Here is a 13893-nt window from a genome sequence, read left to right on the forward strand (position 1 = left end):
TTGTGTGTTAAGGTGCTCTTTGCCTCTTTCAGCATAATCTGAAGGAAATGTGGAGCTAAGCACTCTTCTTGTGTAACTCCCTTAAGTGCTTAAGTGTCGTGTTGATGCTTCCCATTCAAATTGTGAGAACTGTGTTGTGGGTCATTTCTCTGCAGATGGACTCATTTTAGGCCTAGTCTTCAGCAAGCTAAAAATGAATAAAACCAATAAGTTTCCTCTCCTGTAGGATTCTTCATCTTTCCCCTCTGCCCCTCATTGGTCATCGCTTTTGTCTACTAATCTGCATGGGAAGGAGTAAGCATTTTTATTTTTAATTTCTTCCTTTTTTTTCCTTTACAGGCCAAAGCTTTTGAGTTGAGCTACCTCGAGAAGGTTCCAGAAGTCAAGGACACAGTGCACAAACAGTCCCTCCTGCACCACGTCTGCACTATGGTGGTAGAAAAGTTCCCTGAGAGCACTGATCTTTATTCAGAGATCGGGGCCATCACTAGGTCAGCCAAGGTATGTCCAGTAGGTAAATACATCTATATGTACATTTTTATAACACCTCTTTGAAGTGAAATATTTAAGATTTTATTCTATTTTTGGTCCTCCCTGGTTGCTGCACTATTTATGTGTGTTCATTGTGTCATTTGCACTGAATTTCAAAGATGCCAGTACTCTCTCTTCTGAACTTTATTTCTGTCTGTCACATGGTTCCCTCATCAGTGCACTCTTAGGCAGCCATTAGTTATGACAGCCATTTTAATGTTAATGTACATTATTAATGTGTATAACTATTAGTAACTATTTTCAGGTTAAAACTTTATTTGACCAGTATCTTCAAATATATTTATTCCATGGTTTGGGGGAATCTCTTTTTTTAAGGCAGATGCCTGATTGTATTTTAAATCCAATGGAAGGAATGAATTTTTTACTAATAAAATTGTTTCCAGAATTAAAGTGTCCTTGAAATACTTGGTTTAACTCACAGAATCACAGAATGGTTGGGGTTGGACAGGACCACAGCATGTCACTTAGTCCAACACCTTGCTAAAGGAGGTTCACCTAGAGCAGCTTGCAGAAGAACAAGTCCAGAGAGCTTTTGAGTATCTCCAGAGGAGGGAACTCCACAGCCTCCCTGGGCAGTCTGTTCCAGTGCTCTGTCACCCCCAAAGTAAAGTTTTCTGCATTTTAGTACTCCTTTTCAGTCCTCCTCTTGAAAATAATGTTCATGTTAGGAGTTAGGGAACGTAAATAGAAATAAAGGAAACTTGTGGCAGAACCTCTTGTCAAAAAATTTTAATTCCCTGGTTAATGCATAGATCTGGTACGTGGCTCAATGTGGCATGGAGATTATTTATTACTGCTGCCAGTAGGCATGATAGAAACACTGTAAAATCACTCTAGAATCTCTTGGAGTGTGAAATTTCATGAATAACCCTTAAGAACAGTACATTACTTGATCATTGGAGTAAACATGGGAGATAGCAAAAATAAAAATTCTGTTCAAGAGTCATGTCTCATGTGGAACTGGTCATAATTACAGCAGATAATTATAGTATCCATCTAGTCCAGTGTCCTGATTAGACAGTGGCCAGTATCAGCTGCTTGACAGAAGAGCACAAGAAGTTTCTAAGGGGATGAAAGAGTTTTCCTAGAAAAATGTTATTTCATGGGCCATTCTCATTATAGGCATCAAATAGAGGAATAATTTCTTTTCCAAAGGCCACCTTATTTGGATGTTGGGAGAGGAGGTGGGGGAGAACAACCCTGTATAATACAATTTTTTTTAAACTGCAAAAATGAAATCTTATTTTGGCTCCTGCTGCAGTTCTTGCAACAATGAACTCATAATCTAATTTTTTCTGCTGTTCAATTTGCCAATTTCAGGATTTACTATCTGAATATACTGAACAGTCAAAATATTTTTTTTCTCTTTATGCAGCAGAATAACTTAGGTTGGAAAGGATCTCTGAAGGTCATATGATCCATCACCCTTTTCAGTGGAAGACCGAATTAAACTAGGCTGCTCAGATCCCTAAGTCTTAAATGATCCTCCTACATCTTTTTTTTTTATGAGACCATTTCCACACTTTTCCTCCATCTTACTTTTTTGCAATGTGTTAAACAATAGTAAGCACAGTAGTCCAGCCTCTCCTAATCAATGTTACATCTTACTGTGTTTGTCCATTCTGCTTCTGCTACCTTTTGTTAGGTGTCCTGAGGTTTTCTTTGTGTTCTTTGCCTGCTGCTACCCTTCGGACACCTGTTGTCCCAGGGCAGTTCACAAGGACATCCAGGCAGCCTCCTGAGCTGCTGGAGCATTCAGAGCTCTCAGAGGAGTCAGATGCTGCAGTGCACTGTGCACTTCATTGCAGTGACCATGATCTGCTGAAGAAGATTTACTGCTTATCTCTCAAACCCCTAATAATCTTCAGTTAGGACTAATCTGAGTAATTTCCTGCCATCTGTAGATTTTACCCTCTGGATGTGCTTCCTTGTTTCCAGATAATTTTGAAATACAAAGGACAAACCATGAGACACCTGCTGTTAACCCTGTTAACAAATGAGAATCAATGTGTATCCCTTCTTTTCTTTTGCCCTCTTAACCTCACACTTCATAGGTGGCCTCCCATGAGGCTCTTGAAAAAATGTTGAAATGTAATTTTCTTTACTTACTCTTATCTATTCACTATTTTATAAACATTCAGAATATAGTGGGGTTTTTGATGTATTAAGTTTCCTGTCACTCATCCTTTCAGCCAAGTTACCAGATACAGTAATAAAACCTGGACCTCTGCATTAACTTTGCTGCTTTTCTAGGGATAGGGGAAATTTTTGCTATCCTCTGATTCTCCATGTTACCAAGTACAGTTTCATACATATTCATACTCATTTTAGCCAGCAGCTCAATTTATTTTAATTGATGTCAGAATTACTGTATTCTACTTGTTTACTGCTTTGTAAGATATCATCTCTCTCCAACATGTGTTTCTGCTAGTAAGGTTTCAAACCTTGCTATTAGTTCACATCTATTAAAGATATAATACAGAAAAATGAAAGGAGGACCAGAGTAGGTTTTTCCCCAACATCCTCTGTGGTGAAGCTGGATGAGAAGAAGTCATCTTGATTCCCTTCTCTAATTTTTATCTTCCTCAGTTTCTTTCATCCCCAGTGATCCAGGACCTCCTACGTATTTTCTTTTTTTTTTGATACCATAAAGGAATTTGTGGCTTTTGTTTTATATCCTTAAATATTTTCTCTTTAGATTCCATCTCTTTTCCCCTAGTTTTCCTCTTGTACAGCCTATGTTTAAGCTCTGGTTTATTGCCTCCAGTGAGTTTGGTTTCTCATGTTTGGAAGATTCTAACTTTCTCTTATGTTTTTTTTTGTTTGTTTGTTTTTAATTTGAGTGATTCTTACTTTCTTAGCATTTAGGTATATTGGTTTCTCATTTCCTGCTTCTTCTCTTTCTTAAGAAGTTATTTCACTTTTTTCTTAGATTGGGATCAAGTTAATCGCTAAAAAGAAAAATTACCACAGAAGAGAAGAGCCTTTGTTGTCCAAAATCCTTACCACCATGTATGGTGTAATCTCAAGCGGATCTTCTATTTTTCAGTCATAGAAAGTGGAAGAAAGCTTAACCTACTGCTGTCACTTAAAAAAAGAATTTCGGTCTAAGAGCGTGCAAAATTGAGCAGAGTCGTTCAGTCTGTGGTTTGCTGCTCCAGTGGCCCTGCCCAAAGCGGACAAAAATCTAAAAAGGCCAGACAAAATCACATTAAGAGAAATTACAGCCTTAACCTTCCCCGTGTCGCCCAAGGTCTCCCTCCTTGGGATGTTCCTGCATGTGTTAAACCGCTGATGGATTACTGTAACAAGCTCTATTCCCACTTGATCGTAGCTGCCACAAATCAAAGAGTTAGGACGTGGAAGCCATCCAAGCTGCCTTCTTCAAGGGAATGTTCACAGACAAGGCGAAATCTTGGTTTAGGAAAGCTGACAGGAAAGGAGAACTAATATTTCACTGTGGATTAGGCTGTATTTTGAGCTCCGTTTTGCCTACAAACATCTTTCAGAAACCACAAAGGCTAAACAATTTCCATCCTATAGATAAACAGAGATGCCCCTTCCCCTGAAATGCACATCATATAAGAATTTCCTGAGCCTTAGTTCATTAAAAAAAACCAAAAACATAAAGAAAACAAGCTGCCTCACCAAAAAGGAGTTAGAAAGACCAGAAACAAAATGGTATCATTATTCCAAAACTTCTGGCTTTTTACTGAAGGACTGAAGTCATAAATGGCACCAAAAGAAACAGACACAAGTGAAAAAATTAAAGAAAAAATAGAATTCTAGATAAATAAAAGCATTTATAAAATCATGGACAGCACTGATTATTTAGTAACCCATGATTAAAATCGCTTGTCCTTTTTATTTTCTAACGTATTTTAATTTGTTTTTTTCACTGAAGTTGTACCAGAGCTGATGTACCTAATTCTGAAGTGGACCCTCAGATTTCTGCAATTAAACTCAGTTTTGTTCCTAGAAATTTCCTTAAGGAGGGGTTGCCTCAGCCCCAGTGTCTTCTCTGTTAGTGAATAAAAAATATGTCCTTATTAAAAATGTTCATCTTCTCTCTCTAACCCATAAATATTTCCTCTGTGCATATGAAAGCTGGTCAGCTCCATAGAGAAAACTATAATTGTCATTTTCTTCCCCTGATTTTAATCTTCTTACAAGATGTTAAACTTCTGTCTGGTTTTTAACCCCTGCAGCAAGACACTTGGGCACAGGACCCTTGCAGCTACTAGGCAGTGGAGAAGCAGGCAGCTTGTAAAAGTAAGAATTAGGAAATGTTAGCAACACGGCAGGGGGCAAGGATTGCTGATAGGAAAGAACTTAGGATGATACTAAGGTGTACGCAGGGGAGAAGGAAGCCTGCAGCTGCCTGCCCTCCGAGGAACTTGGCAGGGAGGCATGAGGAGAAAGGAGCTGGCGGGAACAGAAGTGCCATTTGACATGCTGTAGCTTCTGCCTGATACACTGGAAAGCAGAGAAAGGATAAAGAAAAAAGAAAAAAAAAAAGGTAGGGAAGATCATGCTGCCTCCTGTACTCTTTCAGTGGGGTTTCTCATGTCCCGCTTGACAGAAAGTATTTGTGTGCAGTCATCATTCAAGTATGTTTCCCCTACATTATTTTAAACAAAAATAAATGACAAAAGTCAAATTATTTTCCATGGAAAAAAAAGAAGTCCAGGAATGCAAGGTTTCTTGCAGTCATTCCATGTGATGCCAGCAGCTGCCCCAGATCCTGGCATGGGCTTGCAAGAGCAGAGGTGAAAGCAGAGCAGGGAAGGGCAGGTCCTGTTGGCTGCAGGGCATACTGGAGCAAGGGGGAAGGAGCTTCCATGGCAAATGAGGCTCTGAGGTTCTGTCTCAAAGAGAGCAGATGAAGTTCAGCACATGTGCCTGATGGTAACATTCCAGGTGAAAAGACTGCAGGAATTGTTGCAGGCGACATAACACCACCTGAAGGGACCTACGTCACCACTGTGTGGTGTTGCTGCCCTTTGTCCCAGATTGTGGGAACTACCATACAGCATCTGCAAAAACATCCCATGTAGTTAGGATATTGTTTAATGAAGTAAAATGCAATAGAGGTGTGTATATAATTGGGCAGACTCATCTGGTCATACCTCACTAAGCACCTCTGCCACCTCTGTCCTGTAATTTTTCATTAGTGGGTTGATTCAGGTGTTCTCATTTCTAAAATTATTTTTGCAGGATACCACCTCTTACCCGAGAATTTGAAATAACTGGGCAGAACCTTCTTTATATATTGCTTGCTTTTGAGAGCTGGCACCTATCTTGCTTAAAATGCATGCCCACAGTGTGCAAGTCGGACTAACGGTGGTCTTGGGATAATTCTTGTGACACTTGGTGAAGGAAGCCAGTCTGGAAATATTAGAGGAGACAGAGTTTTGAACATATGCCACAGAAGGTTGCTGCTCCCAGATGACAGTGTGTTTGCAAGGAGCAATTCTCAGAATTTCCTTTGGCACTGAACCAACTCAGGAAAAGAGGAAGATTTCATGTTCCCTGCCAGAACGCATCCCTGTAATAATGTGAGAATGAACGGTCTGACCCTACATTATAAACAGCTCAGACTAGACTGTGGTCTGCTGCAGAAACTGTCTTGAACTTTGAAAAGAGAAAACTTGTGTGTGGTTATCTTTCTATGAGGTACAATAAAATAGTTGTCATTTTATTGTGAATTTGAGGCAACATTTGTCACTGTGAAAGCAACAATCTTTTTTTTTAATGCACCTTGTGACTAAGATAAAAATGCAGTGATCCAGGTCTTCCTTAGAATATAACTGGATTTTATATGTTCATCACTAAAAGAAACAAGCTATAGCAATAAGCAATAGTGTGTCAAGCAATAGAAATCTTACACAAGCATGCTGAGGCCATGTAATAAGTTATTCAGTGGCCTTCAGAAGAAAACTTGGGATACAGTGATTTTGAAAAGAAGTGTTTCATCAGTTTCCATTCATTTACTTGTTTTGGGGTTTTTTGCTTCAATCCAGTTGTGACATCTTTGACCCTGTTAAGGAGCTGAATGTTAACACAGGAGGCAGGAAACGTGAGTGTATTTAGGTGCAGCATCTTTGACTTTAGGATGGTTTTGTATTTGCAGTAGTGGGGGAGCTTAGCTCAAAGACTAGAGGAGACTTAGCTGGAAGAGGAAACGTATTTGTAAAGCACATTCCAGCTAAGGGAATGCTGAAGAAAAATGACCTCTTATCTCACAGTGGCTGCAGTTGTTTGCGGTGCATGGCAGTGCATACCTGGAGTGGTATATGCTGCCCTAGGGAATATGTAGTGGAAGGCATTTTAGGCTTGAGCTACTGCATTTAATTCCCAATGTTTCCTCAAAGCAGCCATTCCTCTCTCTCAACAAATAATAAAGTGTGCAATTCCTGTGTTGCCATGAGGTATTTGTGGCCACACAGACAGATAACATCCCAGCCCAAAGACCAGAAAGGCTCCCTGATCCATGTCCTGCCTGAATGATTGGAGCATGGTCTAGTATTTCATGAATGAGAAAGTTTTAAACTTTAATACATGGCATCTGATATTGGATGGAGTTGAACTTGAAAAAAATAGGCCTTGTAAGGACCAGTGTTCAGGAAACCTGAATGAGCAGGGAAGTAAACACTGAGCTGTTTGATGGTGGTGGCAGTTTTTGAGTCCGGTGAAAACCAGTGAGAACAGAAGCTGTTTGGGCAGTAGGTGTGTCATGAGGTACTGAATTCTCAGCCCAGTGGAATGAGAAACTTGGTAGAATTCTTTTTGGTTTTGTTGCTTATGGCAAAGTCATCTGCTTCTATGGTAGCAAGCAGTAAATAGCAATATAAAGTGATTAAAGTGAATGCTGTTGTTTCTGGCATGTGGTTGGAAGGTTTTATTCCTTGGTCTGAGTCATTTGTGCAAAATATGGTGGTGTGTTAAATTGAAAAATAGATTTTTAATTCTAAAGTTGTCCATTAGTGAGTCAGGGCAGTGATTTGCTGAGGCTGACGCTGCAGGGCTTTTGTCACATAAATTACTCTTTACATCCTGATTGCATATACTGTCTCTGGCTACTCCACTCTGATGCAACAACGTCTACAAAGACACTTCTCAGAAGACTGAACAGTGGGCCTAGCAAGAGATTTTACAGATACAGATAGTTCTGACTATTTTTTAACTAGTGTGATTGTGAATAGAGAGGAGCCTGGCAGGAGAAAGGAGGAACATATCAAATATATCCCAGAACCATTTAGAAAGTTGCTTTTTCTAAATTGGTTTACAAATTAAAATAAACATTTCATAATGCTTGAAAGAAAGGACATTCTTATTTTTCATAACAGTCTAAGACCACTCATTCTTTTTGCTGCAGAAAAAAACAAGTATTCATTTTAAAAATTTTAGCAGAAGGTAACAGTAAGCAGGACCAGCAAGCTGCATGTGTTTTGCACATATGGAGGAAGAAGAGGAGGAGGAAGAGGAAGAAGAATAACATATGTTTCCAAATCCTTGGGCCAGATACAACATCTGTATGCTACTGTCCAGCAAGAAAGCTGTAGTGACTATTTCAGATTACTGCTTCCTTTTATTCAGTGGAACACAGTTATAAAACAATGCCACAGCAGTTCTTGTCTGAGTACCTCCTATGCTGAGCTCTCCTGGATCCACAACTCATCTGAATTCTTTCTCAGTCCTGGTACGACCGTCCAGCTGCAGGCAAGAATTGGTGCATCTTTCCTTTCAAGAAAAAAAGAACAAAAAAGAGGAAGCATGTTTCTCTACTGTTACATATCATTAATTCTTGTAGTAAAGTGCTGGAAATAAGCACATAAATCAGAAGGTGCAACCCATGCTCCTTTGGCAATGCTGCATGAACTGGCAAAGAAGTAGTATGATATTATATATGCCTTTTAATGTTTTCTTTATGCATAATATATTTATTAATTGTCATTATTACTCCACACAAGTTTTTGTTCACCTTATCTTATGAACATGTAGTTGGTGATCTCTTGTAGTTGGGATTTCTCATCACTCTTAGGGTGTTATATCTGTATATAACACCCTAAGCAGAGCCACAGACCTGGAGCAGACTGAAATGTAATGTATTCTGTGTCTACACACAAAATTGGCACTGGTGAAATAGCATTTCACAGAGTATCAGGTGGGGTACCTTACTGTCCCTGAGGAAAATTGAAACCTTAATATTTCACAGGAGGGTATTTTTATGCAAGTATACGCCTTTCTGTCCACAAGCAAACACTAGAGGGCTGACAGAAAGAGATTTCATGAAGGTTTGGCACAGTCTTTCAGGCACTGCACAGTTTGCCTGTGGGAATACACAGGTACATTATCCTATATTGGAGTTCCTGCTTTACTCCTTCCAGGAGTTTACAACTTCTGCTTGAGCACATCTGTGCTCCACAGAGGTTCATTCCAGGAGAGTTCAGGTGGCATTCACCTTATTGCAGTCTCCTTAGGACTTCCCTAGAGGCCTGAATTTTTGTTTGTGCTCAAAAAACTCATGAGTGTCCCTTAGCCCAACCTGCTATCCCCCGTCCCTGCTGGAACTTCCCACTCTTGTGAATGTGCTGACTTTTGGCACATTTCAAGGGGCCAGGAATTCACCACATTCCCCACAGATTTGTTGTTCTATAAAGATGTTTCTTGAACTCCTACAGGTCTGAACCTCAGAGCTTTTTGATAGATTAAAATTCATTCTGTCATAAAATGTCATGAATTTAAATTTCTCAGCTGCAGAGGCGGAGAGGCTTCCTCAACCAAGTTGGATAAGTCTTACTAAGAAGACCTACATCTTGAATTTTCCTTAACAGGAATGCTAGTATTTTTCCCCATGTGTGTTTTAGATATACCATCTGTGGAGAGCAGCAATGTGTTTATCATCAACAGTGAAAATACTGACCTGGAAAGGACGGGGGGTTTTTTAAACATATGCATTGATATGGATATAAGGAAAGCAAATACCCCACAGCTGCTCCGCCTGCAGGGCTTTTCTGAATAGCAGAGTGGATCAAAGGATGTTTTTATTTCCTTGTGAAGAGGAAAAATTCATCACTTTATAAATCACAGCAAAAACAAATCAAACCAATACCAGGAGCTTTTTAATAATAATGCATTTCTTATGGCTATCCTCAATATAGGTCTCAGCAGCGGATGCTGCACACAGCTAAGAAGAATGAAATAAAACCTGCCCCTGACACTGGTTTTCATTTAGCATTAAGGAATTAACTGGAGTAGGAGACTGTAACATCCCAAGCACGGATGTGTTTAGAATCTGAGAGCTAAGTCTATATTTTATAGCTTGCGTTCATCTGAACTGTGAAGTGGTATTATAAAATAATTTTTTCCTTTCTTCAGAATTCCAGAATATGTTGGGAAGTTTTATTTTTCTCATCTGTTGTGTGCTGTGGGGTCACTGATGCACTTTGTTGAGTTGTTAGCAACACATCCTGAGTGTCTTCTGTAGAGTATCGCGATTTGAACACCTTTTTTGGTTTATGAATAAAGGAGAAGCTCTCACTCGCCTTCTGTGGAATGTGTTGGCTTCTATCCTGATGAATGTTACTGTAAGGTGCAATCATTTATTTTAACTGTGTTGAGAGACTTTCAGAGTCGTTACATGATCTTGTTACAAGCCAGTAAATTCGTATTGTATATCAAGGGATGAAAGTTAGTGCTGAGATCACTAAATAACACATACTTTCAATACAGCTTTAAAAAATTCTGGCCCATGAATTTTGTGATTAGAACTAGATCATCTATTAACAAGTCAGTGCATGACTAGGGAATAGATCCAAGTGCTTCCTAAAATGGAGAATTGTTGGCGGGGTACAACAGTGAGCAGTAAACAGGGTATAAAAAGCTTTGAGTAGTAGAGAAAAGGATTAAGAAAAAGAGAAAGTTTTGTATTACCTCAGAAAGAACTGAGTCATGCAGTTGCTTGGTGCAGACTTGAAGTTATTAGCAAGGGAAAAAACACATAACAATATTTTATTGTCCCTTCTTTAGTTGTTAGGCCTCCAAGAATAAAACCAAATGTATGTATATGGGTATTTCTTTGTTTTCGGTTTTCTTTACTAACATTACATACCTAGATGTGGTGTGATAGAGAAAGATATTTCTATTGTTTTACTAATAACTAATAATGTGAATTGGTGTTGTGCTGCCACTACCTTGACCCTTTCATACACAGGGATTGCATTATTCGGATATCCAAGTACACAACTGCAGTGTTTTCACTTCAAGTGTTACCTTTTCTTTTCCTTTCTCTTTTTTCAGGTTGACTTTGAACAACTCCAGGAAAACTTGTGTCAGATGGAAAGACGGTGCAAAGCATCATGGGATCACCTTAAGGCTATAGCAAAGCATGAAATGAAGCCAAGTCTAAAGCAAAAAATGTCTGAGTTTCTTAAAGATTGTGCAGAAAGAATCATAATCCTAAAGATTGTTCATAGAAGAATAATTAACAGGTACAGAATTATGTTGGCGACAGCAATACCTTGATAGTAAATTACTTGATAAAATTATAAGTTATGACATCATAAATATGTGTTTTATAAGCATTTAATGCCCATTCCTGCAAGGAATGTTGCCAGGTTGTATGTGGTGCATACTTTGTTATAGTCTCCATTGAAGAAAGGTCCCCAATCCAGAAATGTCTGTATTTTTGACTAGAAAACGCAATCATCCAGGCCATCATTTATTCCCAAGATGCAATAACTGGGTCTTTTGCCTCCTAGTCCCCAAAAGCTAGCAGCTTTATAGTTAAGTTGAGAGATTTTCTATTTGTCCCTGGATTTTTTTTAAGGGGGCTTGGCTTACTGTCTGATAAACAAGAACAGACTGTAGCAAAAAGATGAAGTTTTATTGACAGATTTGTCATAGGCAGAAGCTGAAACCAGTCTTGTACAATGAGTTCTTATGTAGGCAGCACCACTCCTATTTGCAAGATCTACAACTATGTGTTTTATGCTTATACAGCTGAAGGCAGAAATTAAGATTCCTCTCCTTAGGATTTGCAGTTGTGTTTAATGAGATTGTGAGAGATTTTCCAGCTTCTGGATAATTTCCAAATTGCTGTGGTCAAAATTAAGAACTGGATTTCAAATGATCCCAAATTTGTGGGTATACACTTGAGGAGTTGATTCAGCTCTTCTTTTGTTTTTGTAATGACTTAGGGTTTGTGCCATAAGTAAGCAGAAATCCCAACTGCAGTGGAAGGGAAGTGAATTCATTAGTTTCCTGTTGTGTTTATCATATGCATTGTACAAGTAAGAAAAATATCAACTTTCTCCTCTGATATCTTGCAACTGCTACTATAGTTCTTAAAAATGTTTTGATATACTTGCGTCTTTCTAGGATTGGGAAGACTGTTTGTCCTCAGGGATGGAGATGCAGTTAAAAGGAATTCCCATACATTTTTACACATTCAGTGTGCTGCTGTAAATCATGCAGTATAGAAGAAACAGTAAAAATTGCAAATAGTGCAAAAGCTCTGAATGCCACAGAAGCAGTAAAACTCTGAATTGAGTGTCCCAAACTAACGTACTTGGTAGATAATATAATTTTATGGTCAGTTTTGTGAACCAGAAATTCTTTCCTTCTTGTGTTTGCTAGCCTGTAAATCTGCATTCTTCTTGTCTAGACTTTGCCCAACATCCTAACAGCCTCTTTGAAGTTGCTTAATATAAATAAATAGAATTGAAACTTAATAAATATTTTTTCTATAACTGAAATGAAATTGGTCATTCATGTGCCAAATTACTCATATAAAGTGATGGAGTTCCATAAACATCTTATCTCCTACATCAGCCTGGGAAAGTAGACTGGGATGAAGTTATCATAGGCTAGACTTTCATGGTTTTAATTATAAAACATACCAATGTTATGCAAAGCATCCATGAAAATTCTGTAGCACAAAGGAAATGATGGGCGCTAATATATAGTAATAATAAGAGTAATAAATGGATTCAGTGAAATATAGGGTTGTTGGTTTTTTTCCCAGAGACCATCATTAAAGATTTTTTTCCCTTTACATTTATAAACTCATTGTTTTCCAGGTTTCACTCATTTTTGTTATTTATGGGCCATCCTCCCTACGCAATACGTGAAGTCAACATCAATAAGTTCTGCAAAATAATTAGTGAATTTGCTCTGGAATACCGCACCACCAGGGAACGAGTTTTGCAGCAAAAACAGAAACGAGCTAACCACAGGGAAAGAAACAAGACCAGAGGGAAAATGATAACAGATGTAAGTGGTAAATTGTATCTCCCATAGCATGGATTTTTAAAACTTTCTTTCTTTGAATGTGGTATATGAAGTGTTGTTACTCTGGTTTTATTCTTAGAGGTTCTTCTACTGTAAGAAACAAACTCTCTTCTATTAGAAGACAAAGCTTGCAAGTCCTTGATTGTGTATATTTTCTGCTTCATACAAATGTGTAGGATGAGAACAAACTGAAATTAATCATCCAAAAATAGTTTCTCTGTGTGTTGCACAGACAGTGTCCAGAATATCTAGAAGACATCAGGAGCCATGGGTACTTGATCAGCCAAGAATATGAAAAAGAAAAAAACCTAGAAATTAGACTCCTAATTGAGAACATAATTTAGATGATGAATCATTGTAGCCATTTAAGTGATTGCAACCAAATTTTAATGGATTTTTTCCTCCATCTTTGAATATTCTAATGTAGTCTTGAGCCTTGATATTTTATCTGTTTTTATGTCTGTGTATATATTACAGACATAAATATATTGCATGTGCATGCACAGCAATTTTCTTCTTAACTTTAAAGCACAGACCAGCCTATTTTATGGCAACAGACTGCTTTGGGATTCTGAAAGGATGGACAAATTTATGTCCACAGTAGATGTTACTCTGCAAACTTTTTGACTGTAAGACTGCATACTCATAGAGTAAATTAAATAAGATTAGTTTTCTCAGCATAGTAAGTTTTAAAATCCCCTTGATTTTTTTCTATCTTTTTTTTAAGTTGATGTAGTTTGACTCAATCCAAATAAAGTTTTAAGAAGTGCCAGTACTTAACAAAAGTTTCCAGCTGTCTCAAAATCCAAATCTGGAGTCTCGATTAGGTGCAAGTGTTTCATTGCATATGAAGCTACCCCTGCCTTTGGCATGAAAAGCCCTAAGCTGATTACAGTTTTATGGCTCAGGCAACATGGATCAATAGAAATATATATATATATAAGTATTGAGACTGACATGAATTGAGATTGTATTTAAGTCATTGACTCGTGGTCATTTGTAGATCTTTCTTGGCAATATCCTCTTTACATTTGGAAACCTGCCCCT

The 13893-nt window shown here is 38.2% G+C and overlaps 1 protein-coding gene across 15 annotated transcripts in view; it reads left to right on the top strand.

Annotated features, from left to right (window-relative positions):
* Positions 1 to 13893, top strand: part of FHOD3 (formin homology 2 domain containing 3) — a 377539-nt gene that overhangs the window by 334614 nt on the left and 29032 nt on the right. For all 15 annotated transcript variants that reach the window (XM_042048634.1, XM_042048643.1, XM_042048636.1 and 12 more), the window contains 3 exons: positions 340 to 501; positions 10855 to 11045; positions 12636 to 12828. In XM_042048634.1, the coding sequence (XP_041904568.1) occupies positions 340 to 501; positions 10855 to 11045; positions 12636 to 12828 (546 nt within the window). The remainder of the gene's footprint in view (positions 1 to 339; positions 502 to 10854; positions 11046 to 12635; positions 12829 to 13893) is intronic.

This window comes from Corvus kubaryi, unplaced genomic scaffold, assembly GCF_017639235.1.
Source record: "Corvus kubaryi isolate FWS band 111438036 unplaced genomic scaffold, C.kubaryi_AGA036_p1.0 68, whole genome shotgun sequence".
NCBI lineage: Eukaryota > Metazoa > Chordata > Aves > Passeriformes > Corvidae > Corvus > Corvus kubaryi.